The 27,586-nt window shown below is 48.2% G+C and overlaps 2 protein-coding genes across 3 annotated transcripts; one reads left to right on the top strand and one right to left on the bottom strand.

Annotated features, from left to right (window-relative positions):
* Nucleotides 1-107: 107 nt before the first annotated feature.
* Nucleotides 108-8,702, bottom strand: gtf3c6 (general transcription factor IIIC, polypeptide 6, alpha). 2 transcript variants are annotated; one of them, XM_060060117.1, is made up of 7 exons: nucleotides 8,506-8,702; nucleotides 1,754-1,785; nucleotides 1,581-1,661; nucleotides 1,406-1,469; nucleotides 1,149-1,193; nucleotides 938-1,057; nucleotides 108-725 (listed from the first exon to the last, which is right to left on the bottom strand). In XM_060060117.1, exons 1-7 carry the CDS (start codon nucleotides 8,567-8,569, stop codon nucleotides 607-609), a joined length of 525 nt encoding a protein of 174 aa, XP_059916100.1. In that variant the 5' UTR covers nucleotides 8,570-8,702; the 3' UTR covers nucleotides 108-606. The 2 variants fall into 2 exon arrangements, with proteins under 2 accessions (XP_059916100.1, XP_059916101.1); XM_060060118.1 differs by lacking the exon at nucleotides 1,754-1,785 and having other exon boundaries at nucleotides 8,506-8,649.
* zfhx3a (zinc finger homeobox 3a) lies at nucleotides 7,618-26,864 on the top strand. Its single transcript, XM_060060113.1, is given in 13 exon segments — nucleotides 7,618-8,175; nucleotides 10,505-11,242; nucleotides 11,244-12,261; nucleotides 12,379-12,926; nucleotides 13,139-13,352; nucleotides 14,073-14,183; nucleotides 14,412-14,507; nucleotides 14,510-14,550; nucleotides 14,725-14,835; nucleotides 16,828-16,972; nucleotides 17,193-21,826; nucleotides 21,913-22,581; nucleotides 23,309-26,864. Coding segments are annotated over 12 exon segments (8,406 nt in total). The 5' UTR covers nucleotides 7,618-8,175; nucleotides 10,505-10,540; the 3' UTR covers nucleotides 23,426-26,864.
* Nucleotides 26,865-27,586: the final 722 nt, after the last annotated feature.

Here is a 27,586-nt window from a genome sequence, read left to right as displayed (position 1 = left end):
CCGCCACGTCCACAATGTCAACAATATACATATCACTTCTGCAGTTACTGAACAATATCCAAGTCACAATACTACTACTGGTGACATAAAAAGGCATACAACCAGACTTTAGTAGAAAAGTTATTTATATTTTTCATTACTAACTATCGCCTTATGAGGGTTGTAAAAAAGGTTCATAATATACAGGTTGATATTAAGATTTATACAATATAAACATCCCTTATTAAGGAATTAAAAATTCATAACACATTTGTTCCCTTGCACTCAGAACAAAATGAACCCATAAATTAATACCTTGTGCAGATACTACGATCTTCCAAGCGTTCTAAAATCCAGAAAAACATTAGCTCTTTTCAACATTTGTCACACACACACACACACACACACACACACACACACACACACACACACACACACACACACACACACACACACACACACACACACACACACACACACACACACACACACACACACACACACACACACACACGAAAAATAGAGACCATACTAGTGTGGCTAAAAGATAGGTAATAAATGAAAAACATCTAGATCAGAAAGTTGATAATAATGATCAGTATGAGCATGGACAGGATGACTGCGGAGTCATTCCATTGTCGGGTCATCTGCAGTGTTCTCCTGTGGCTCCCCTGACCTCTCCTCATGGCTACTATCCAAGGAGTCCTGGGCCTCAACACAGTCAGTCCCATCCTTCTGTCCAGGTTCTGAAGAGCCAACACAAACAGATACAGTATATTATGAAGAAACATTTTATGTTAGCAATGGGAACCATTGGGAACAAATGGGAACCAAGCGCTTAACATGATTAATATAATATTCCTAATTTACTTGATTATTGTCTTACATTTCCACTGTAATCAAATGAATAAAATGCCATGGTAGACCTTCTAGCTAGTGTATGAGCCCTTTGTCCCACCTGTGCTAGTCTCGTCATCTTTCTCATCTTTCTTCTCCGTTAGAAAGATGCGTTGCATTTTCAGTCTTTTTACAGTATGACCATTGTACTTCAGGTCTGCGGTACTCTCCTTGGTGTCTCCTGGAGACATGTGGAAATCATGAGATTAGTGAAACAAACGACATGGGCAAGCGGTCAAGGAAGGAAACAAGTCTGAAATCATGAAACATACCATTGGGTGAGCCCTCCTCGAATAGCACACATGTGCCTAATGCATCTGTTAGGAAGTTGATGCAATTATTAAAATGAAACATAACACATTTAGTTCATTACTACAAAATGTTACATGCTAAAGATTTACATTATATTGAAGTTATTGTAGCCATTACAGACATGTGCAGGGCTTAAATAGTTGCCTAAATAAAAACATACCTAAACGGTAACATAAATGTAGATTAACCTAATCTTTGAAGTATTTATTTTGTTTACCTTCATACTCTCCAACAAATACATATGGTCCAACTTGCATCATGGGCTTATCACTGTCAATGTCCTGCAACACGAACGAAACAATTGGCCACAATACAAAATAACCTTTACCTCATGCTTTGTAGCCAATAGGCCTACAATAAATCGCATGTTTTTACCAAAGAGAAAAACGTACCAGTATATTGCATGTACCGCGGCACTTGGAAAGAAAATCATTGCTGATTACACCTGCCAGCTCCACAACAACCAGCTGCTCCTGAAATGAATGAGGAAAATAGTCAGTTCCCAAAGTTAGCAACACGAGCAAGTGCAATATGCTGCTACCGTAATAATTTATGAATGTATCACCTCTTCTTCCCATTCATCGTCCATGTGTAAATCTTTATAAAAAACAAGTGGGAAGGGTTATTTATACGCGCACTGTAGGCTATACAATGCACAGAGTAGTATTTAAAAAGCTGCTCAAATACATTTGCATCCAGGGAACATTTCCGCGAATGTACGGTGAACGGTAAGGACCACTGGGTAAGGATAACGCATTGTACGTTCCGTTCAGTTACCGGGATTGGCCTCCAAGTGGCGTGATTGTTCAGATATGCCGGTGTTACGCTCCATATTTAATTAAATAAATATATACCACTAAAACATGTACCCCATCACCCCTCTGTTTCTCCGTTTGTTCTTTATAGGTTACACCAAACATGAATGGATCGTATTGGTATATCGTTCATTGTGAATGGAATAATACATTTAATCATAACAGAAATAGTAATTTTACATTACAAGGGCATTGGTAGTTATGCAGTGAAATGTCCTTGACATTTATCCATCCAGAAAAAATAGCACAACCCAGTTACACAACACATTCATGTATTATTATGTACTATTTTCTTTTCACATTCATTTGTGACACATGGCAAATGTGTGATCAGTCTAGCCAGAAGGGGCCCTGTATATCACACACAGACCAAACCAAACTGAACCTAACCAAATTATAACAACCTTGCTGCACACCAAACCAAAGCAGCCCAAATAAAAAAAATCACCAGTAAGGGCCTGAGTTGCACAAAGAACACAAACCAAGCTAAATCCCAGCAAACCAAACCGAAAAAAATTATAAGATGTGAGGACCGGTTGCACAAAGACCAAAGCAAAGCAACCCAAACCAAATAATAACCAATGCAGGGCCTGTTTGCACAAAGGCCAGTCAAACCACTATTCTCCGAAGGAAAACTAATCATATCCAAATGAATCTGCCCACAAAATTGAAAATATAATCATATAAATTCAACAAATGAGTTAAACTCTTGTCATATACACACACAAACTATCTGGGTAGCTTCAAATGAAATATACCTGCAGAATGTTCAATTGAGATAGGGACAACACATTTTTAATACTACTACGACTACTACTACAAATAATAATAATAATAATAATAATAATGCTACTAATTCTGCTACTAATAAGAATAAAACTTCTACCGCAAATACTCCTAATATAAATAAGAAACCAACAATATAATCAATATTAAGAAACAAGAATAATAATGAAAACATGATTTCAAACGATAAATGAATGCATGATGTATTCTCCAAAAAAATACAATCTAAGAATGATGATGGATAACAACACATTTAGAAACAGATAACCAACTGAAACTTATTTATAGATGTCAACTGGGAATGGTAAATAAAATCAATAGGCTTTTCCCTAAATGATAAAGAACTGTAAAGAAAACCATATAAAAAGTGTTCAAAACAAATGTTTTTTTAAGGCATCATAACATTCACACGTTATGTGTGTTACCCTTAATTCAACGAAATGCCTTTTTAGAACAATAAACACTCTCATTTCTGCACATTTCCAAATTTGTTTCTGCACACAGCAGATGCACGTTTCAATTGCGCATTATGAATGCACATTTCAAATGCACATTTCAATTGCTCATGTCCAACCACACATTTATTTGTGTCATTCCCACTTGAATGACCTGCGTGCCATTAACCGTTGACCCCCCCCCCCCTCCCGCCTCCCCCACAACAGATCACAGCAGTACCCGTAGGATGCAGACTTGACTTACTCACTGCTATACCTTTTTTCAGTACAGCACTGCAGGTATACTATGTACTAGCATGTATTCCAGAGATTTATTTGCATCTATGCAATAAAAATACATCTAGAGTGATTGTTAGAACGGAATGGTCAGGCCGAATGTGCTGTGAAGTCGATTCAAAATTCAGCAAATGGATGGATGCTTTTGTGGCAAGTTAAATTCTAGATGCTGATGTAAATATGTTGTCTGGTTGTGAACAGACTGAATGCATTGCATGTTTTATTTCAGTTGAACTGTATAAACTGTATTGTTGACTATTTTATTGAATTAGTGTGCATTCATAAAAGTATTATTTTTACACATACATATGTAAACATATAGTTGATATATACAGAACATACTGCGTATACATACATACATACATACATGCATACATACATACATACATACATACATACATACATACATACATACGTACATACAAACATAAAAATAGAAATAGGAGAATGAAGGATTGTATATTCATTTATACATTATTTATACATTCAATCTTCAGCACGTCACACCATGACCAAACATGCGACCCAAGAATAAAATGGTTGTTGAATTAATGATAGAGAGGTAGATAAATAGATAGATAGCTGCATAGGTAAGATAATAACAATCATCAAAATAATACAAAAATAATAATCAATTGTAAATAATGAAAAATTCTGTAATACAAATCATAATGTAAACTACTTAATATTTATAACGATTAAAATATGATGATTAATCGTGATATTTGTAAGGAAAAATCGATCTATATATTTTATATAATGTATAATTGTAATCATATTTATAATATTAATAATAAAATCTGTAATTATTCCGAAAACATGTATATACCTAGTATGATATATAAACATATATCATACTAAGGAATTATATAAAGGGGCCACGAGCCCCCCCACCCCCACCCTCTGTGTCTCATGTATCACTGGACCATGGTGTAGTTGTCATGTCGACCAGCCCACAAGTTACTATGACAACAGCTGAAGGGGAAGCACTTGCAGGGGAGGTTACTGGCTCCTTGGGGACAGGGGAAGGACAGGGGTAATGTCAACAAAGACTCAGATAGAGGGACTTGAAGACAAAAAAAGCGGGAAGATGAAGAGAGAGGTCAAGTGAACGCTAGTTGGATGAGGTTGGGTGTCTTCAATGTGTGCGTCCGTGCATCCTCTCGGGCACGTGTGTGCATACGCGTGTGTGTTTGTGTGTGTGTGTGTGCGTCCGTGTGTGTGTGTGTGTGTGTGTGTGTGTGTGTGTGTGTGTGTGTGTGTGTGTGTGTGTGTGTGTGTGTGTGTGTGTGTGTGTGTGTGTGTGTGTGTGTGTTTGAGTGAGAGAGAGGGATAGATAGACAGGGAGACTGAAATAAAAACGGAGAGATTTAACATGCATATGGATATGATGATTTCTCAGAGGCCAAAACGTTACCCCATGGGCCCGCTGGAGAGCAGGAAGCTGCTCCCTCAGCCGTTGGAAAGGGCCCCTGCGTTTCCTGTGTGTGATATATGGTACCGGCTCTATGCCGCACCCTGGGGCCGCAGAGGGGAGGGGGCCTGCGACACGCTGACATTAAGGACCCTCGAAGGTGTCATAGGCCTCCGCCGATACCCCCACATTTTGTCATATAAATGTCATAAAGACAAGTTTGGAGTTGGGGTGCGTAGGATTTCCTGCCCGGGGCGAAGTGCCGTGGTTAATTGCTCCATTAGACGTGACAGGGTAAATTGGTTGAAGGGCTAACCATTGTATATTTTGCTATGAAAATAACCTATGGCATAAACCCGAGGGCATGGTAAACATAGTGTTTGTTAATATGTGTGTGTGTAGAAAAGAAGGTCCGAGTGTGATAGAGAGATAACCCCATTTACATCTCCCTTAATTCGACCATTATTAAAAACAACATATATCGTCATTTTTAATGGCTAAGCCTTAGGGGTAAGTTTATCCTACTGTCCTGTGCCAGATTAGAGCATATCTTCAATAATTTACATCTGCAGACATTGTTTTGTATATTGTTTTGTATGCATTGTGTTGGGTTGTGTTACAATACATGTGTTACATGATCTGTTCTATTTTATTTATATTAAATCATGAAAAAATGGGTAACGGCAAACCAGATTGGGAGGAAAGGTGGGTGTTCCAATCCAGGGATGTTGTTATGAGAAGACACAGAGTGCCACATAGGCCGACATTCACTGTGGGGGCACAAACACAAATACAACCACACACACACACACACACACACACACACACACACACACACACACGCACACGCACACGCACACGCACACGCACACGCACACGCACACATGCACGCACGTACTCTCTCACACACACACACACACACACACACACACACACACACACACACACACACACACACACACACACACACACACACCCTGCCTCATACCTATATAGCACAGTGTCCTTTATCATTCGTGAGCTTGAATTATGTGTGTGCGTGTGTGTGTGTGTGTGTGTGAGTGCATGTGTGGGTGTGTTTGTGTGTGTGTGTGTGTGTGTGGGTGTGTCTGTGTGTGTGTGTGTGTGTGTGTTTTCCGGTGAGGGAGTAATTGTGTGTGTGTTCATTCAGGGTATTTCCTCAATCAATTTGAATAATGGATAACATTCAAAAAATCTAAAAACTACTATGACTATATGTATATCTATATATATATATATAGAGAGAGAAAATAAAAAATAATTGTTCCACTATACATTAATGAATATCTGAGTTACACAGCACTTTACCGTAATATTAAAACAATAGAATGGTATGCAATTTTCCTGTTGTGTATGCTTTTAGTCACTTATTTCAAAAGTAGCACAATACAATTATATGTCGTACAGCACAAATGATCATTTATTTTACTAGCCTGTGAAAAATAAATGAAAGCTGTATATGCAATATCCTTTCACACATACGCATTATACACATACAAACACAGACACAGAGACAGACAGACAGACAGACACACACACACACACGCACGTACACACACAAACACACACACACACACACACACACACACACACACACACACACTAACACACAAACACACAAACACACACACACACACACACACACACACACACACACACACACACACACACACACACACACACACTAACACACAAACACACACACACACACACACACACACACACACACACACACACACACACACACACACACACACACACACACACACACACACACATACACACAAACACACAAGCCATATCATGTCCTTTCGGGCTCTGTAAACATAAAATATGTAAGGCCTACCAATGGATAAAATCAACAAATTAAAATGTAGCTTCTGAATATGCTGGAATTTAGATACATGCATAATAATGCTGTCAATTACATCAGATTGTTCTGTTGTAAAGTATTTTTAATGTAGGCATATAGGCTGTTGAGGGGTTAAAAAATGTCATTGTTACTACTTTTGTCAATAAATGGTAGGGCTTAATAATTCATCAACAGTTACGTTTCATGGAGTGAAAAAATACCCAAAATGGAAAAAGAAAGAAAAACCATTTAAACCAGTGTCATGCAAAACCAAAGGTGAAGCAAAACAAAAGAAGGTCACTGAGGCCGATGGCGGCTTTGGTCAATCAAAGCCTGTAATAAAGGGCAGAAATGTAATCTTACAAAACTAGGTGCAGTATTATGCATCTAAAATATGGGCATAGAGATCGACAGATTGCACATCTAGCATGAAACCCACAATGGAATTATCATAACAATAGTCCGAGTCGCATGGAGGGACGGGTGGAGACAAATAAAATCGGACCATTCTCGGACATGTCTTCTGTGATAATAAAAATAGAAAAGGGCAAATGAATTATACTTTGTTTTAAAAAAACGTTTTATGTCTTATGTTTAGAATAAGCCAGAGAGAGGCTTTTAAGTGTGAAAATAAATAAATATATTTTGTACCTGTGCGTGCCACTCATTACATTATCAATGTGTGAATATATCTATAAGCAAAATATACATATACGTTTATACTTTCTTAATAGTAATACGGTTTCGAAAAAACTGATTTTAGAATATATAACAACACTTTTGCATATAAAACACAGACATGGCTTAAGTATGCAAAAGAAAATACGTAAAAACCGAATTGAAATGCTACATTCTCGTTCAACCTAAAGCACATATGTTTGCAAACAATAATATCATTTCAGTTTATTTTGCATACTTTCGAATATTTTAGTATCGCCTTCTCTCCATTCGGTCTCGTCCGTCGCTTATTCCCCTCCCTCTTTCTCTGTCGCGGAATCCTATTGATCGAAACGGGCTAATTAGCAGTGTCTGCGCAATTACGCACATGCGCAGTAGGGTAATCTCAGCCATTTTTTGAAGGAAACTAATTAGCAGGAATAAAGAGCCAAGTGTTTTTTTCTCCTCAATGATCAGAACTCATTCTACCTCTGGAGCTCGCGCACCCCTCCGTCCCCACGTTGTGTTTACTGTAGCCTACATGTAGCTTTAATTACACTGTTGTTAACTCGGCCGCCGACCACTCTCCCCTTCCCGTCCAGGAAACGTTTCGGACCATTCGAAAGGAATGAGTGGGCTTTCTCTGCGATTGTTTTCTGGATTACTACACATTCGTTTCACGGAGCCTTTAACCAGTACCGCGGCAGACATGTAAGTGGGAATTTGTTTACAAAATGTAGCGACCGAAGACAACGCGACGAAATGATACCGAGCCAGTGAAGCACCCGGTCGTACGTTATTCTGGGCTGTTGTTCTGCATGCCGAATAGTTCACCTGTTACTAAAGATCGGTTCCTCTGTTGTGGACGAATGGTCATTTGGCTACGTTGGGGTGTAAACAAAGACAAAAGTAGTTTGCAGGCTTTCGCAGATGCTGGTCCTCCGAGGTTTGGCAGTGAGTAAACGGAACGGCACCACAAGTTATCTCCTTTTAACGTTGTGATTATTTTGGGGTGAAATACAGACAACTTAACGCTATTACCTTGTTGTGACAGATGTCCATTTCCTCGTTTAAAGATATAGTCCGCCAGGCCTCTTGCTTTCATTTCAGTTCAGTTTTTAAAGATACATTTTTGTATTTTTACGATATACAAAATCGCATTTCCAGTAGATAGTCACACTTGTCTCTATATAGGCGTATTTCTTTATCTCACTCTTTCTGTCGCTCCTCCTTTCTATTCTATTAAAACACACACACACACACACACACACACACACACACACACACACACACACACACACACACACACACACACACACACACACACACACACACACACACACACACACAGAAAATAAGATAGTATAACATGGATGTACAACTAGGCTATAACGTGAACATTCTATGTTAACTAGATATGTTAACTATGTTACTAAATATCCAAGTCTGCCATGGCCATTACGATGCTTGTTTAATTTAACAATTATTTTATTACATTTTTATTTAGCCTATACCAATGTTAAGTGAGGTGGAGACATGGCCATGTTTGATTTTACTATTTTAAGTAAGATCCAGCTATGCCTGTCTTTGTTTTATTTATTTTATTTACTATTTTGCCTTAGTCAGGTCTTGGCCTGTCTGTGGTTGGTAAATCAGCAAGATGAGAATCACATTGCATGTGCAGGGAGGGATGTGTATGCACAATGTTAAGTGATGGTTTCCCGTGCTTGTGATCGATAGGAAAGCCAGAATGCTTGTATAAATAGTTACATTGCCGATAGACCCGAGTTATTGATTGCAGGGTAAATGAAAATCTTTATCAGATTAGGGATTGATTTGTTCTCGTTGCAGATAGACAGAGAGACCGACAGACAGCGGCAGGCCAACTCGGTGCCCAAGCCATAGGAAAGAGGGACAGTATTGTATTGGCCAAGGGTCCGTGGCCTGTGACATAAACACAGTACATTAAAGCACCATCAGAGCGCCGATATGAGCCATATATCTCCCAGCTGCAGAGGAGAAGGAGGAGGAGGGGGGGGGTTTATGTGTGTGCGGGTTCAGGAGAGAGAGAGGGGGTATTGAAGCAGAAAGGAGGAGAAGGGGTGGGAGGGGGGTGTGAGGAGAAGGTGAAATGGTACATTAAGGTCTTTCCTTGATTAAAAAAAGGGGTCAGTAATGAGAGTGTAGGCCAGAGAGAGGGAGATAAGGAGCAGTCTTCTTCTAATCTGCCATACATCAATCAGGTGACATGGCGGGCCCGGTGACAGGTCCATTTAATATGGGAACCCATTGTTGACGAAGCTCCGTAGGCTGGGACCTACAGAAACCCTGTGCAAAGACGGAACCACACTATGTCTTCTGTTGATTTGATTTCCCCAGAACTGAAGCATACGAAGACTGGCTGATAATTTAAACCATAAACCCAACCCAACATATTTAATTAAAACCAATAAGGACTTATCTTTGTTTTTTTTATCTGTGTTTTCCTTTACATTGGATGTTTATCATTGTGATCATTTTAGTTGTAGAATTAAATGATTCCTTTAAAAAAATAGACTCAGTCCACTTGTGTTGTTTACAGTGTAAAATAATGTGTGTATAATGGAGCGGCAATATATTCCCCATGACACAGTATCCCTGCCCTGCACTGATGTGCAATCCTACTCCAGCAGACCTTTAACGTGGCTTCAGTGTTCGTCAATCCTCTTTTATCTAACCAAGCCAATTTAGACAAAGGCCTCTAGTTTAGAAGAATTTAGTTCTTTCTATAATTCGAACCCCTAAGGAATATTACAGACCCCCCACATAGACTTTACCCCAGCATTCCTCCACCGAGTTTAGCCTGGTCTTATTGATTTTCTCATTAAGGGCTGAAGCTACCCCTTGAGTAACCGGGCGGTGTTACACACTGTGAAGGCTGTATCGAACACATGCTGTCCAGGGACCCCAATCAATGGCACACATTGTTATGCAATAATATTTACCTTATTCATCTCGTTCCCCCTCTCCTCCCTCTCCCCCCCCCCCCCCCCCCCACTAGGTGTGGCAGTGATGTGTGGTCGCTGTAGCCGGTGGCATGGACCGCGGTGAGGGGGGGGGGGACGGAGGGGAGGAGCGGGATGCCACCGCCGCCGCCGCCGCCGTCGACCTCCACCCACAGCCTCTCTCGCCTCCTCTGCTGACCCCCGGGGTCGTCCCCGAGCAGGGGTCGTCCTCGCGTACCTCCGCCGCCACGGCCCCCGCCAAAGAGCCCCCCGCCGGGCCCCTCCCGGGGCCGCAGGGGGCAGGGGGGTCCCCGGCCGGAGAGCAGACCCTGGGGGGTGCGGCGGGAGCAGGGGGGGGCGCTGGGAGTCAAGACCAGGGGGTGACGATGATGAAGGAGGAGGAGGAGGAGGAGGAGGAGGAGGAGGAGGGCAGCAGGGAGGGCTGTTTGTTTGAGCTGGGGACGGGGAGCGAGGAGGAGCGCGCCATTGTGGGGGACGAGGGGGTGTTTTTTAAAGGGGGTCTCCTCCCGGCAGCCCTCCGAAGCAGAGAGGACGAGGAGGAGGAGGAGGAGGACGAGGAGGAGGAGGAGGAGGATACAGAGGAGGCCATCTCAAACCAAAGCCAAACCAAATCCAAATGTTCTTTATTACCTCAACTGAGCCAGCATAGCTCTTCTTCCAGCGCTGCAGTGTCCCCCGGAGGCGCCCTCCACGCCAGAGCTCCAGCCCTTCCAAAGCCCTGCCTGCCCCCGCCCCCCACTCCTCCTCCTCGCTCCCCCTCTCCAAAGCACTTCCCCGGCCCCCCCCCCCTCCGCCCCCCTGCCGAGCGAGACGGCGGCGGGAGACACCGAGGGAGGGCGCGGCTGGACCTCTGGCTTCCCCCTGAGCTTTAATTCCCAGCGGTCCGCCTCGCCCTCCCCGCCGACGGGACCCGGTGAGGCCCAACGGCCGGCCGGGCCCCCCCCCCACTCCGCCGCGCCCCCCCCCGGCGACGCCAAAGCTCCAGAACCAAACGACGGGCCGCCGGAGAGAGGGGCGGGGGACGAGGACGGCGACGGCGGCGTCCTCCGGACCCTCAGCCACGACCTCTCCCCCGGCTCCCTCACCAGTCACATGACCATAATGCACTCGCGCAACTCCTGCAAGACCCTCAAGTGTCCCAAGTGCAACTGGCACTACAAGTCCCAGCACACGCTGCAGCTGCACATGCGGGAGAAGCACCCCGAGACCGGCGCCGGGTGCGTGTGCTCCGGGGGCGGCGCCGGGGGGAAGTGCGTGTGCGGCGGCGGCGGCGGCACGGGCGGCGCGTGCTCCTACTGCGTCTCCGGCAAGGCGCACCCCCGCCTGGCGCGCGGCGAGACGTACGCCTGCGGCTACAAGCCGTACCGCTGCGAGGCGTGCGACTATGCCACCTCCTCCAAAGGCAACCTCAGCATCCACATGCAGTCGGACAAACACCTGAACAACGTGCAGAGCGGTGGGCTCGCCAACGCCGGCGGCGGCGGCGCGGCCTCCCAGAGCCACTCGCCGGAGGAGCAGGTCTACAAGCTGGCGCTCCCGCTGCACGCCCCGCCCCCCAGCCAGCCCGCCAAGCTGGCCCCGCCCCCGCCGCCGCCGCCGCCGCAGGGGCACGCGGCGGCGGGGAAGCGGTGGCGCTGCGACGTGTGCGACTACGAGACCAGCATCGCCCGCAACCTGCGCATACACACCACGAGCGAGAAGCACACGCACAACATGCTGCGCCTGCAGCGCGGCTTCTACCTGTCCCACTGCCGGAGCCTCCCGCCCGGCCTCAAGCACCTGCAGAGCGCAGGTGAGCCGCGCCACCGCCCCGGCTCCGCCCCTTCAGGCTCCGCCCCTTCAGGCCTGCGGCGGGATGCCCCCGTGTGATGCCCATCTTATCCTAATCTTTGCCTTTGTGTCCCGGCAGGCGGCGAGCTTCCTCTGGGCCTGTGCGGCAGCGGGCCGACGGCGCCGGACGTGTCCCTCGCCACGCTGGGCTCCACCCTGACCCCGTCCCCGTCCCCCTCCCCGTCCCCCCCCCTGGCCCCGCCGCTGTCCCCCGGTGGCGGGGGCCTCTCGCCGGGCGTCTTCCACTGCCTGGTCTGCTCCAGCTTCTCCTCGGACGGCCTGGAGCCCGTGGAGCGGCACCTGGCCGCGGCGCGCTCCCTCCCCCAGGCCGAGTGGTGCTCCCTGGTGGCGGGGGGCTGCCACTGCAGGCTGTGCGCCTACACCACCCCGCTGCGGGCCAACTTCTCCCTGCACTGCCAGACGGACCGGCACCGCGCCCGCTACCAGCTGGCGGCCCACATGCGGGAGGGCGGCGACCGCGCGCCGGAGGAGGCCGCTGCCCTGGTGGCCAAGGGCCACCCGGTGCAGCTGCGCTGCAACCTCTGCGACTACGTGACCAGCAGCCTGGAGAAGCTCCGGGGACACGCCCTCAGCGGCCACCACGAGGCCAGCGTGCGCGTGTACCGGGTCAGTGCGCGCACACACACACACACACACACACACACACACACACACACACACACACACACACACACACACACACACACACACACACACACACACACACACACACACACACACACACACACACAGAGTTATTTATACAAACCAAACGATAGTGTGATGTTTGTTTGTGTGTATGTTTGTCGTCTTTCTCACGTTTCCTTCCTCGTGTCCAGTTCCTCCAGCAGTACGATGGCGACGTGGACGGGGGTGCGTGGCAGTTCCACTGCCTCCTGTGCAGCCACTCCTCCTCCTCTAAGGTCCAGCTGCTCAAACACAGCCAGACTGCCACTCACCAACAGAGGGAGGGGCTACTGCAGCTGCAGCCAATGGGAGGAGAGGAACTGGCAGCAATTTTCACCATCAGGAAAAGCCCTGACTGTGTCAGAGGTGAGGGCCTGTGTGTGTGTGTGTGTGTGTGTGTGTGTGTGTGTGTGTGTGTGTGTGTGTGTGTGTGTGTGTGTGTGTGTGTGTGTGTGTGTGTGTGTGTGTGTGTGTGTGTGTGTGTGTGTGTGTGTGTGTGTGTGTCAGGAGAGGGAATTAAGACACAAAGAGAGAGAAAATGAATCATGGCTGCTGGTCAGGTATTGATTGGGCAAATTGATTAGTCGATACAAATCCTTGTTGCACTCCCAATCAGCCTCGACAGTAGCTAACTAGCACCTGGTAATCAATGGGCCGGGGCTCTGTGCTCCAGAACCACGGGTTAGTCCACACTAATCCTAAATGCGGGAGACACTTAAGGAATTGATGTCCTGTGTTATGGAAAAGTGCCAGATGAAGACTTCCCATTAGCCACTTGTTAAGGGGAGAAAGTCTTCATCGGGTCCCGCTGTGTGTGTGGATTAAGTCTCATCGGGGTAAACTGATGTGTTCTAAGACTGTATTAACTCCACTCCACCTCTGAGGGGAATCTAATGGAGAATCAATAGCTGATCAATAGCGTACAGCGACGACACCGGAGTGCAGTGCGGCCCAGAGACATTGGTCTTCTTGAAGGCTACTGTCCAGAGAGTAATATGAAATACAATAAGCTCTGGGGTTTACTGTGAACATTCTCACTGATTATGTATGCATAACCTCATTATTTGTCTTGCTCCGCCCCCCCAGGAGAGACGAGCGAGGATATGGAAACTTCCAGCGAGACAAACGAAGGCCCTCCGGTCCAAACCAAAGACACGCGCAACTTGGGGGTCGAGCAGAATTCTCGAAAGACCTCAGGTATAGCTGATGCACACGGAAAATAATTTATGTTTCCGCATTTCCTTGTAAGCAGTAAATACAACAGCAGCCACATACGCCTTTTTTTTAATATCCTGCGATAAATAATTATATAGAACAATGTGAATGAAACAAGCGAGCCTGAACGCGTTTGAAACATTTCCAATTTGGATTTGAAACGAGAAAAAAACAAAACGCATTCATCTTATTTATCATTCCCTCTTGCAGGAGACGCACGCAGCGGCACGGAGAGGGAAAAGAGGAACGCCACGCCCCCGGCAAAGCGTCCATCTTCTGGAAGCGAGGAGACCAAGAGCCCCCCTCCCCCAAACGCCCCAAAATCCACCAGCAGAACGAGAACCAGCAGGTGAGCCGACGAAAAGCCCCTTCACTTAATTAAACCGGCGCACTAATGAAACGCACCCAAACATAAAAACCACATCAAAATAAACATTAAAAAAAGGGGGCGCTCAGGATACAGGGATGAAGGAGTGCCTTCCTCCCGGTCTGAACCGTGTGTTGTGTGTTGCTGTGTCTCCAGACGGCCCAGTGCGCGCTGTGCCAGGTGAGGCTGCCCTTCACCGCCCTCCGGCACCACCTCACCTACGTGCACAGCGTCGCCCAGGACTGCGTGGACAAGCTGATCAGCGCGGTGAGTGTGTGTGTGTGTGTGTGTGTGTGTGTGTCGATACACGTCTGCATGCGCGCGTCCGCCCAGCGCTCTCTGTTTGCTGCCCTCGTTCATTCCACGGCTGAAGAAAATGAGAAACCAAGGTGATGGGAGGTGGGGGGGGGGGGAGTGAAATGTAGGCAGACAATTCCATTAAGAAGGCACCGGAGAGAGGGAGAGAGAGAGGGAGAGAGAGGGAGGGAGAGAGAGGGAGAGAGGGAGATTTTTTAATGCATGCTTAAGTAGCTCCCTGCTATCATCTTTGATGTAGCCGTGCTTGGTGCATGTGCACGGACGTCATCAAGGAAGGGAGAATAGGTGGGAGAGAGAGAGAGAGAGAGAGAGAGAGAGAAAATGGTTTGACTGAGTGAGCGAATGAGGGAAAAGCCAGTGTTTCTATAATGCATGTTTAAGTAGCCGTCTATTACCAGAAGTGCAGTCAAGCTAAAAGAGGGGGAGGATTGGGGGGGGGGGGGGGGGGGGGGGGTGCTTTTTACTGTGTCTCTTTGGCTAACAAAGCCTGGTCATCTATCCACATCACCATTCGCCATCTCCCTGGCCCGTATGCTAAGTAGCCTTTGTCTCTCCCTCTCCTCGCCTCCACTTCACTGGCTGCTTTTCACCCTTTTCTCCCCTCTGCCCTCCCCCCCCCCCCCCCCCCCCCTCCCTGTCCAACCACCCTCCCCTACCTTCCCCCTACCACCAGTACTCCTATCCCTCCTGCCGCAATCTTATTCCCTGCTTACTCTCTCTCTCCCTGTCTTGATTATACCCCCCCTCTCTCTCTCTCTCTCTCTCTCTCTCTCTCTCTCTGTTTCTCCCTCTCTCCCTTCCTCGCTCCGTTTCACTCTATTCCTCTCCCTGTCTTGATTTTAGCCCCTGTCTCTGTGTGTCTCTCTCTCTCTCTCTCTCTCTCTCTCTCTCTCTCTCTTTCTCTTTCTCTTTCTCTTTCTCTCTCCCTCTCGCTCTCTCCCCCTCTCTCGCTCTCTGTCCACGACCGTCTCTATTTTATTGTTACTGGTCCCTTTCTTTCTTTCCTTCTCCCTCCCTCCCTCCGTCCTTCAGCCCCTCTCCCCACTTTGTCCCTCTCCTCCTTTTTCATATTCTACACCTCCCTCCCCCCCACCCAAATGATCCCTCCCCCCTCCCAACCTCACTCCCTCTGATAGTAATTGAGGTTCATTAATTCAGGCTGAGGTGATGATGGCCATTATGTACCTTGCTTTCCAATTATGCTCTCTAGATTAAGCCTGACCTTCAGTGTGTGTGTGTGTGTGTGTGTGTGTGTGTGTGTGTGTGTGTGTGTGTGTGTGTGTGTGTGTGTGTGTGTGTGTGTGTGTGTGTGTGTGTGTGTGTGTGTGTGTGTGTGTGTGTGTGTGTGTGTGTGTGTGTGTGTGTGTACAACCATGCGTGTGTGCCTTTTTCTCTAAAGCTGTTAGACAGATAACACTCTTGTCATGTAAATCTCATCTTTAGCTGTCTGTCCTTTTCCTTAGGCTAGCTAGCTGCCCACTCCAATATAGCATTTGCTCGGTAGCTGTGTGTTTTTTTTTTTCTCGTTTTTTATATGAGACGCAATTTTATATAAATTCATTATTCAGCTCGGTAAAGCTTTATTAAACCCCGGGGCCACGTTGGAGAGTGTCGTAGGAGCTGAAGGCCGGCTACACATCTCTTCCTAGCGTATAGTTCTTATAACATGGAGGGCGTAGCTGTGTGCTGTAAAACGCAGGTTTAAGATAGAACTACTCACTCACGTGTTCACACAAGTAAATGTTTTATGATGTTGGGAGTCTGAAGACGTTATACGTCTTCCTGTCTGCAAATGTAATACGTCGCATGTTTTATTTATGATGTTTCATTTAGGAAATAAAGGCGCATTCAATTTTTCTACATTGCTTTTAGGGAAGGAAACGGCAATTTTCTGAAAAATAAACGGTATATTGACAGACTATTACTTTGTTTTGTTTCCAGGTTGCACCATCCGTGGATCAACTGGAGACTCAAACCAAGATGGAGTACGATTATCATACGGATTTCCAAAAGAATAACTCTGATAACAACATAAACACAAATGGCTCCAATTCCCCCACCACCGTGGAAAATATGAGAAACACAGGTGGGCATCAAGGTTCTTATGGTTCTTATACTCACTGATGGTATAAACTGATTTTTATTTAACCAGAATGGTGAAAATATCAAATATGTTGTAAATTCTGATTTTGTTTTTATAGTGATAGCTAAGAAAAAAAAAAAATTAGAATTATATATTATTGAATATTATTTTATGTAAAAAATGTTTCTCAAAAATCACGTCCGCTACCGTCTGCCTTTTGCAGAAGAGTTCCGGGAGAGCACGGAGGCACACGAAGCCACGCCCAAAGACGTGACCGCGCTCCTCACTCCCCCCTTGGAAGAGCCCGCCTCCCACCCCGCCAACAGCCGACCCTCCCCTCCCCCCCCCAGCCATCACCCCCCCTCCTCCCCGCCCAACGAGCCGCCTCCCCCCTCCGATCGCCATGGTTACCGCTTCCGTTGCAGCAGGTGCAGCCTGGCCTTCCCCACCCAGGAGAAGCTGCAGGTGCACTGGCAGTACCACGCCATGCGGGCGGCGACAGAGTGCCCCCTGTGTGCGAGACGCTGCCGCAGTCAGGAGGCCCTGCAGAGGCACATGCAGAACACCCACTCACAGCTGGACTCGGCGAACCCCCAGAGCGCCCCCATGCCGCCGCACTCCGCCCAAACCCAGCTGGAGCTCACGGCCGTCGGACAGGACGTTAGGTTATCGCCTCCTGTGGGCGAGGAAGCAGACGAGGAAGAGGATGATGACATGGAGGCCGAAGCACTGGTCATGGAGAAGAAGGAGGTCAAGGCAGAGGAAAGGAAGGTGGAAGGGAAGGAGACACAGGTCGGGTTTAGTGGAGCTCAAGACAACATTCTGGATTTGGGGAAATGCCTCCAGGCCGAAACTGGATTGGAACCCACACCCAACTTTTATATGAAAAAGGGTTCAAACCCAACCATGGACCGCTATTTAGACCCCGCCAGGCCCTATAAGTGCACCATATGTTCAGAATCCTTCACCCAGAAGACCATCCTATTGGTCCACTTCAACTCTGTTTCCCACCTCCACCGAGCCCGACGGGCCCTGCAGGAATCCGGCCCCGGCCAAACGCACCCCGACCCCCCCCGCGGCCCAGACCCTCGACCCTACCGCTGCCGGCTGTGTGGCGTCGGCTACAGCCAGAGCTCCACGTTGGACATCCACCTACGCTCCGTCCTCCACCAGACCAGAGCTCGCGCTTCTCAGAGCGCCGCACCGCAGATCCCGGCGTTTGGTTCCACCGCTCCGGCGCCGGTCCATTCCACCGCAGCTCAGACCGCTGTCACCAGTGAGGGTACCTCCGCGAGCATCCCGTCAGCCAAGAAGGCCGACCTCGTAGCGCCGTCCATCTCTTTAAGCACCGCGGCCGAGGCCCAGCAAGCCCTTCACAGCCAGGCCGAAAGCCAGCTGGCTAAGAGGTCCGCCGAGTTGCTGTCATCCAGGAATCAGATACTGCTTATGCAACAGCACCAGTTAGCCCAGGCGCAGGCCCAGTTACAACAGCACACGTCCCTCCTTCAGTCTCAGCTCTTTAACCCAGCACTGCTGCAACATCTGCAGTTAGGACCAGAGAGTCTGCTGAAGCAGCACTTCTCTATAGCTCCAGATAACCTTCTGTCACTGCAGCAGCAACTTCTGCTGCCCTTTTACCTCTCTGGAGAGATGAAGCTTAACCCAGAGTTAGTTCTTAAGAGCCTAGAACTTAACCAGACCGATTCCTGTATCACTGCCCTGATGGAGCAGCTTAACCCAAAGGCTGCGAGAGAGTCCACCCCTCATGTGGAAGAGAAACCCACCCAGAGGCAAACCCCAACCTCAGCTCAGACCCCGCTAAACGAGAGTGTGGAGAGCGAGGGCAGGGTGAAGCCACGCGGTGGTGGCTCTGTCATGACCCAGAGCGAGCCAGAGTACAACATACCTGGTCTCAAGGAAGAGAAAAGAGAGGGCACGATCCACGTCGTCAAAGCCGAGAAGCAGAGGGACGAGACGAATCAGGTCGATTGCTCGCCCTACAAGCGCTTAGGACTTGATTGTCCCCCTCCTAGGGTTCCCTACGCTGCGGCGAACGGGGAGCCACTCAGAAGCCTTCTGCAGAGTTACGGTTACGAACTGGCACTGCAATACATCCAGAGCAGGCAGAGGCACCAGCTGAAGATCAACCACATGGTGCCAGAGGGACACAAGTGCCTTGAGGAGAAGCAGGCCTATCTAGACATGAGGATGAAGGACTACATAGAATTCAAAGCTGGCAAAGCTGAAGGGTGTGAGGGAACCCTAAAAGGGGAAGGAGTGAATGGGGAAAGGATTGATGGCTCATTAGAGAAGAAAAAGGAGAAGGAACAGGAAACATTGCAGAAAGAAGAGAAGGAAAAGTGTCTGGACTGCGGTAAGATGTTCTCAGATGCGTTGGTCCTCAAGACCCACCAGGAGTACCTACACAGGCAGCTCTTCCCCACTGCGGTGCTGGAGAAGTTTTCAAAAGAGTACAGGCTGCAGTATGACCAACTCTACCCACTCGCAGAGTCAAAGTCTGATGAAAAACCTGCTGATGCTCCACCAAAACCAGATTCAGAACCAGAGCCCGGGCTAGAACCAGGTGAACAAAAACCTGCTACAGATTCAGAGCCCAACGCTAAAATATTCGCTCCTGTCAGCGATTTACCACCAACCACCCCAGTAAGCACTCCTTCTCCATCTCCTCAACCACAGGCCTCTCCAAAACATGAGGGCCCCCTCCCAAGTCCCTCTCCTCCAGCGATCTCCCAAACACCCCCCCAGGGCATGGGCCTACCCAAACTTTCTCTTCCATTGCCCCAATTCCCCCTCTCTTCTCTCCCCATGCCCCCGATGTCGTTCCCCATGGACATGCCCTTGCTTCCTTCTGTCGTGATGCAGTCCATGGGTCTTCAGTCCCAACCCTGGCTGGACTCTGCACTGACGTCTGAGATGGCAAAGCTGTACCAGTCGCAGCTGAGCCCCACACTGCTCTCCAACCAGGCCGACCTCGGCCCCGCTCTGTTGGCCCAACAGTCCCAGATGAACCACATGATGCTAGCTCAGCCCTCGCATCATAGCCCTGTGCTCCAGCATCCTCAAGGAACGTCCACCATGCACGACCCCCAGCAAGGCAAGCGGCCACGCACGCGTATCTCCGAGGAGCAGCTGGGTGTTCTACGGCAACACTTTGACATTAACAGCCTCCCCGGGGATGAAGACGTCGTGAAGATGTCCTCCAAGTGCGGGCTGCCTCACAAGGTCATCAAACACTGGTTCCGCAACACCCTGTTCAAAGAGCGCCAGCGAGACAAGGATTCCCCCTATAACTTCAACAACCCTCCCACCACGGTGTTGGATGAGCCCCCAGAGGAAGTGGCACTACTGCAGGTTCTCACCGAGGCCGCGTCGTCCATCTCCCCCGGTCTGCCGACCAACCACTCCCCACAGCCCCAGAGAACGGACCCCCCCAGTGGGGAGCCGAACCGGGGCCGGCGGTCCTCTCGAACCCGCTTCACGGAGCGCCAGCTGGAGGCGCTGCAGAGCGTGTTTGAGGCCACGCCCTACCCCAGGGAGGAGGAGTACGACAGGCTGTCTGCCCTGCTGTCCCTCCCCAACAGGGTCATCGTCGTGTGGTTCCAGAACGCCAGGCAGCGGGCTCGTAAGAGCCAGGAGAAAGGGGAAGAGGACGGGCCGGAGGGCAGGGCCCAGGTGGAGGACACCCAGAGGCGAAGCCGCGGGGGGCACAAGAATGACACGGAGGATGACTGTGGGGAGGAGGGCCGTGGCGACAGGCAGAATGAAAACTCCATGGATTTGGCGTACGAGTATTACACCCATGCGGACTCCCCTGTTGATGCAGATTCTCCAACTCATCGCACAGAGAGTAAACATGAGATAGTCAACGGGAAGCAAAACGCGCTTGGTAAGATGCAGGATGAAACTGCAGCAGCTCAAGCTGAGAAGATGCATGGACCAGTTTTACAAATTAAAAGCGAGATCCCAGAAGCAGATAAACAGAACCAAAATAAGGCCTGTACAAGAGTAATGCCAACACCTAAACCCCAGCCTAAGCCAGAACCACCGTCAGAGAAACCCCAACACACTTCTGGTTCATCTTGTGATAGAACGAAAGCTAGTATTCCAACTTCCTCTCCGTTCAGCCAAGATAACACCCGTCCCAGCTCTGCTCCAGCCATAGACAGGCCTGCTCAGTCTCCTCTCAACCCTCCCTCCGAGTGTGAGACGGACAGAGCCTGCATGCCTGACGCTACCACGGGCCGGTCCGCCCACCTCCAGCAACAGAGCTCCCTGCAGCACCAAACCCCGACCCAGTTCCAGTGCTCATTTTGCCCCATGTCTCTGCCTTCGCCACAGCTGTGGCAGGAGCACCAGACCAGGCACCTGCTGGCCGCTCAGTCCCAGGTTCAGCTCATGCACCCTGGCTTCTCAGACCGAACCATGCCTTACATGATGATCCACCCTAACCAAACCCTCATGGCCAGCCAGCTGCTGGCCAGCGCCATGTCTCAGATGCACCCGAACCCGGCGCATCCCATGCTTCCCCAAATGAACGGCCTGCACCTCAACAACACACTCTCGGATCACCTGAGCAACAGCCTCTCGGGCCTGCCTCATGCGTCCATGTCTTCGGGGAAGCCGAGTTCAAAGGTATTGAACGACGTGAGCTGTGAGGGCCAGGGAGGTGGGAGAGAGGTGGAGGACGACCAGAGGAGGGACAAGAGGCAGAGGACCACCATCACACCGGAGCAGCTGGAGGTTCTGTACCAACGCTACAGCCAGGACTCCAACCCCACCCGGGGAGTCCTCGAGAGCATCGCGCGCGACGTCGGCCTCAAGAGACGCGTGGTTCAGGTACGTTTCGGGAAGATGTTCTCCGCGCGGTTCACTCTCGCATGAAGTCACACTCATAACGAAATAACATTTTCTGTTTTCTGCAGGTTTGGTTTCAGAACACTCGCGCCAGAGAGAGGAAAGGACAGTTCCGCTCCACCACGACGGGCGCCAGCTTCAGCCTGGGCTTGAACCACCTGCGCTGCCTCTTCTGCAGGGCTCTCTTCAAGGTCAAGAGCGCGCTCGACGCCCACATCAGGTCACGGCACTGGGCCGAGGCCGAGAGGGCGGGCTACAACCTGTCTGTCAGTAATGGCTCCGCCAGCCAGCTAGGCATGTCTATGGCCTCTCTCTTGGACAACGCCGGCCCGTCTGCCTCCTGCGGCCTCAGCCCCAACCCGGGCTACGTCATGAGCCCCAAGGACCGCCTCGCGAGGCCATTGATGCCCTCCCACTGCTCCGCCATTGAACCAAACAGCCCCGAGGAAGAAGGTACGTACGAGGATGAGGAGGAGTACCCATGCGACGAGGGCTCCAGCGTGGCCGAACAAGGGTCGCTGAGCCCGGACGGCGTCGGGGGTCCGAGCGGAGACTGGGGCGAGACCCTCTCCCAGAGGCAGTACCAACATCAGCAGCAGCAGCAGCGGCAGCGGACCCAGATGAGCCACTTCCAGGTGCTTCAGCTCCGAGACTTCTACCGGAGCCACCGGACCCCCAACCGGCAGGAGTGTGAGGCGCTGGGCCAGGACCTCGGTCTGCCCCACCGCGTGGTGCAGGTGCGGTTCTGCTGTTGGATTTATAAAAAATATATGCAAGGGATAATGTATAGAACGCCGGTCATTATCGAGAAAATAAGCCCCTTCATGGCGAAGCAAGACACCTCCGCTGTGCGGAGGTGTCTTGCTTCGCCATGAAGGGGCTTATTTTTCGATAATGACCGGCAAAGTTCTCTACATTATCCCGCTTATTACATGGCTACTTCCCAAAACAAAACAATTTATTTACAATGTATTTGTCACCAGCATTCATAGTGTTGATCAGCAGAGAAATAGTCCGCCCAAGACGTTGACGTCGTCGCTTAGCAACCGACAGCGCTTGGGTTGATGCACATCCCGCTTATTACATTGACAAGTTACCGGACTGCGTGTGGAGTGATACCAAAGGCCAAAAAGTCCTTTTGTTTACCTTGACAGCGGTCATTATTCATCCGTTGCCAATGAATTATCCAAAAATAATTGACCGCCGGAAGTTGTGAAGTGCCCATGCAAGTGAACGGAACGTTGAAAAGACCCGTGTAATAAATATATATATATTTCTGTCATCTGACCTGATGGATTGGAAATGAAGAGTAGCTCGGGTGTCGGGTCAAGGTACCAGGCACCTGGAAAGGTGTCTGGTTCAGCGACCTCCCTGTTACATCTTGGGGTGCAAAAGGCATTAATTTACGGAGGTTTAATTTGACCGTATTTAACTAATGTGTTCCTTATGCGTCCCTTTGCCCAGGTGTGGTTCCAGAACGCCAGAGCCAAGGAGAAGAGGGCTCGCAGCATGAGCTCTGACCCCGCCGACCGAGAGCAGTCGGAGCTCTCTGCCGGCGCCGGGGAGAGAGACAGAGCTTAGAGAGGCACACAGGGATCATTTTTGCTTCCTCAAACTAAGTTCTTTCCAAACCCTCCCCCTACCTACATCACCGCACACCCCCCACCCCCCACTTCACACCTTACTGTCAACCCGTACCCCGTCCCGCTTTGCTGCCAAACCAGAACCCTGAACACCCCAAAGAGGCGGCGCCACAACGGCCCAAAGAAGCTCTTTCAACTCCCAAAGTACGAGAGTGTTCCAACCCGAACACACAGCTTTTTTTCCTCCTCGTCTTTTCATCGAACGTCCTTCTCCCTGCCTGTTCCCCAACCCCCCCCCCCCCCGCCCCCAGCTCGAGAACTACACCCCTCCATGTCTCGCCAGACACAGAACCAAAACCAAACGCCGTATTTATTTAAACAACCAGATGCCACAGAGGCCAAAGAACATTCTCCAAGTGTGTGACCTCACTGCCCAGCTAGACCTGCTGTCTACCTCTCTAGTCTCCGTGACGGGCTCTCCACGGGGCCCTTCTACAGACAGTTCTCGTCTGCTAGCTGTGTAGCATGTAGCCGGTCGCGACTCGACTGGAATGAAAAGAATTGTCAAAGAGATTTTAGTGTAAATAGGAGAACTCCAAAAGAGAAACTTGAAGGGAAAAAAAAACAAAAACAAGCAGTCAACGGATGACGATGAACTGAAGGAAAAACGACAAAAAAAAAAAAAAAAAAGGAATATCCTTGAAATGGACTGAGGTATTCACAAAGAGCTTTTACTGTCTCAGATTCCAAAGCTCGTAACCAAAATTTTACATGTCTGTGGGTTTAGTTTCAACATGTTGGTTTTTCATTTTCAAAAATGCAGCGCTGACGTCTGTGAAATAAGTGGGTGAAACCTGCGGCTAGCGTTGCTGCGCATCGCACCAAAAGACTGACCTGGTGCCGTGAGCCAGCTCCACAAGCCAATGATGAGTCTTCTGTCCTGTACATCTGTGTACACCGTGTATGTTCCTTAAGTGGATAATGACCCAAATAGCACAGAAAGCAAAGGCCAGTTTGTCCCAAAAAGGACAAACTATTTTTATAGCACTCAACCATTATACTGTATATGAAAACATTAACCAAACTCGAATTTACATTGTGTGTGTTTAGTAATAGTTTCTTAATATAAAAATCGTATGGATTGAGATAAAACTGTCTTGCTTCGATATAATAGTGTCATGATTATGAGAAAAATGATGACAGCTTTGATATGTTAGGGTAAGGTGACTTACTGCCTTTCCTTACTATTTGAATATACCAATGGCTTACCAATGTTATGTGTTTCAATGTAAAGCTTTCTATGCTCAGGACTACAGTTCAACTTGGCTCTCTTTCAAAGGTGACCATAATACTACTATAACAGTTTTCTGTTTTCACAACAGAAGTGGCATGCTTTAACCCGGAAGTATTACAAGATATCTAATGAACACACCTCTGTAATTCAAAGATCTGAGCTTTTCACCTCCTTGAGTAGTAGATTGTTCCACAAACCTTATTAAGACTTAAAGTGTTTAATAGTGTGAGGGGTAAATGTACAGTATTTAGCTTTTGTATGGTTGACTCATTGGATGTTTGTGAAACAGTTCCCGTTCCTTCGGATTGGGAAGCGCCCGCGCAAAACTGAGAGAGAGAAGAAAAAAAACCAACTTTGGATGTTATCAATGTTATTTTTGTACACTTCAGTTCCTGTCTTTCTTCTTCTAACCGTTTTTTCCACTTCTTTCCTCTTCCTCTCTTTCCTTCTTTTTTTCCTGTTTATTTGCAACCAGTCTTTTATTCTAACTGTAATAATGAAAATATAACAATAATAGCTAAACAATAATGAATGCTTTAAGACAAAAATCCAAAGACGTGATGATACTTTACCGTATGAACTACAAAAAAGCGCTACTGTTTACCTTGACGACGTGTTGCTATTTTTAAAGAAGGAAAGAGTCCCTATATTTAAGCTACTGTTTTCTGCCTCTCAATAAGCACACTGGAGACTGTAACCAAAACACCAAACTAGAGCCATGGCAGTCTGTAATATAGCGGTTGAAAAGTTTTACTCCTCTTCAAAAAAGAATTTGCGGTTTGTTTTTGTTATTCTGTTTTTTTCTTTCTTACCAGTGTTGAACTTCAGCCCTTAAGGATGTCCAGTTTGCTGCTAATGTACTGTAGTTTCTAACAATACTGTAGAAAGATGCATGCTCCGATCGCTTTACCCGTTAGGCTTTAATAACTACAAACTGTAAAGATACCTTGAAGCTGTTGATAACATGCCTACGTTATTCTGTCACATGCATATGTTCTGAGTTGGATTCCATCGTTGCCGTTCTCTATCTAATATCCGTCGCCCAAAGAGCTGAACAAAACGATTTTTACCACTTTGCAATTGTTATTTACGTTTTTTATTTTGAAAAACATTTCTTATTAAGGTTGTAACGATACACATTTACAAATGTAATACCGATTTTTTTGGTCTTTGACAGTTAATACACCGGTAGATAAATGGGGTTAGGATTTCTTTCTAAGGTGCTGATTAACCCGTGTGTGTATTGACGAATCTTCTTGAGATATTAACCAAAAGCAAGATGAGCTAGGTTACATTTTCTTTTTAGTGCATTGTACTGAACATCATCTTATTTAACATTCTGACTGAAGACTGAAATCGTTACAGCCTTAATACTTCTATTTCTTAGCCAATACACACTCACACACACAAATGATGAAACCTATTTTGATACAGAACAGCTAACTGATGAAACTAACATTTCTACCAATATAGTATTTGCCTTTCTTTTTGTTTTTCCCAATGTCCATTCGTCCAGATCAGACGGCTCTACTGAAACCATAGACCCAGACGTCCCGCTTCCCTAAAGTCCAACGTTTCGCTCTTTAAACCAACCAATGTTTACGGCGACACCAATGAGCTTTTTCTTCCGTAGAAAGACGTGCATTCCAAATACGACCGAGGCAGTGTCTGTTTGATTCCTTCCATGCTCATTCCTGTTGCTGTCGGTCCAGCCGCTCCTCCCTAACCCTCGGGACTGGAAGATGTACATATTGGGTCCTCCGTGGTGACGGGATGCCCTTGTCCTTACTGTAGGTAAAACTACTCGGTTCTATTGGTTTTTCCTTTTTTTATTTCCTGGAGATGTTGTTGCCATAGTGATGACCAAAAAGATACCTGTGATGTGCACCTGTCCTTATGTCCTGCTCCAGTGGTATTAGTATGTCTACCCCCCCCCCCTAACCCCCCACCACCAAACCCTTACTGGTGTGTGTGTGTGTGTGTCCCCTCCCCCTGTTTCTCCACTGAGGTAAAATAAAGTCAGATGTGGTGCACGCCCTGGTCTCTTCTCCTTTTGCTTTACATGGGGCGAAGCCATTTTGTGAATTCTCTCACACACACACACACACACACACACACACACACACACACACACACACACACACACACACACACACACACACACCCCTGCCTTGTGTGTGCGTGCGTGTGTGTAAATATGCATACGTCTGTATATCTGTACTCACACGAGGCCGGGATGTTGTGTGTCTGTGGGGTGCCTTCTGTGTGTAGCGGTGTGAGGCGCTCGGGCACTGGGTGAATGGAGGGACGCTGACCTATGGGGTCACTTCATTAATTACATCTGTGACTTTCAGCCAGATGAGTTTCCTTTGTGACCAAATAATATGATGAATATTAACGACGTTGGCTGAATCGCACCGCGGTGGCGGCGGCGGCTGCTGATGGGAATGTGTTTTACGACTCGGTGAGGAAGAGAGGGAGGTGGGGGGAGATATTGCACACTACAGCACATCTAGGACATTTAGGAGACACATTCTCACGTGTGGAATTCACTCTTGAGACATCGACGCAAGTGATTAGGGATATTTTTTATTTTGTATATTTTTTTTGTGGGAGAACTTTGAGGTCTCGGCAAAGAGGAGGGACCTGGATGAAACATGATCATCAAAAAACAATCACAGCCGCGGCGCACTCGGCTCCACGCCGTCTCACGCGACCGCCGCGAGACATTCGTTCCCTCGCCACCCCGGGTCGGGAGCGAGGAGGGAGGGAGGGAGGGAGAGAGGGAGGGAGGGAGGGAGGGAGGGAGAGGGTTTCTGTATTTTTGCCCGGTTGATGACGACTGCGGCGATGGGGCCGATATTT

Source organism: Gadus macrocephalus, chromosome 9, assembly GCF_031168955.1.
Source record: "Gadus macrocephalus chromosome 9, ASM3116895v1".
NCBI lineage: Eukaryota > Metazoa > Chordata > Actinopteri > Gadiformes > Gadidae > Gadus > Gadus macrocephalus.
Note: the sequence above shows the minus strand (reverse complement) of the source record. Positions and strands in the feature narration are given on the sequence as shown.

Excerpts from the sequence above, each read along its gene's own strand:
- gtf3c6 (XM_060060117.1), bottom strand. The coding sequence starts at position 8,569 with ATGAAAGCAAGAGGCCTGGCGGACTATATCTTTAAACGAGGAAATGGA. Across the intron at positions 1,194-1,405 it reads ATTTGTTGGAGAGTATGAAG|ATGCATTAGGCACATGTGTG; the intron begins GTAAACAAAATA and ends ACTTCCTAACAG. Across the intron at positions 726-937 it reads AGATGACGAGACTAGCACAG|AACCTGGACAGAAGGATGGG; the intron begins GTGGGACAAAGG and ends TTGGCTCTTCAG.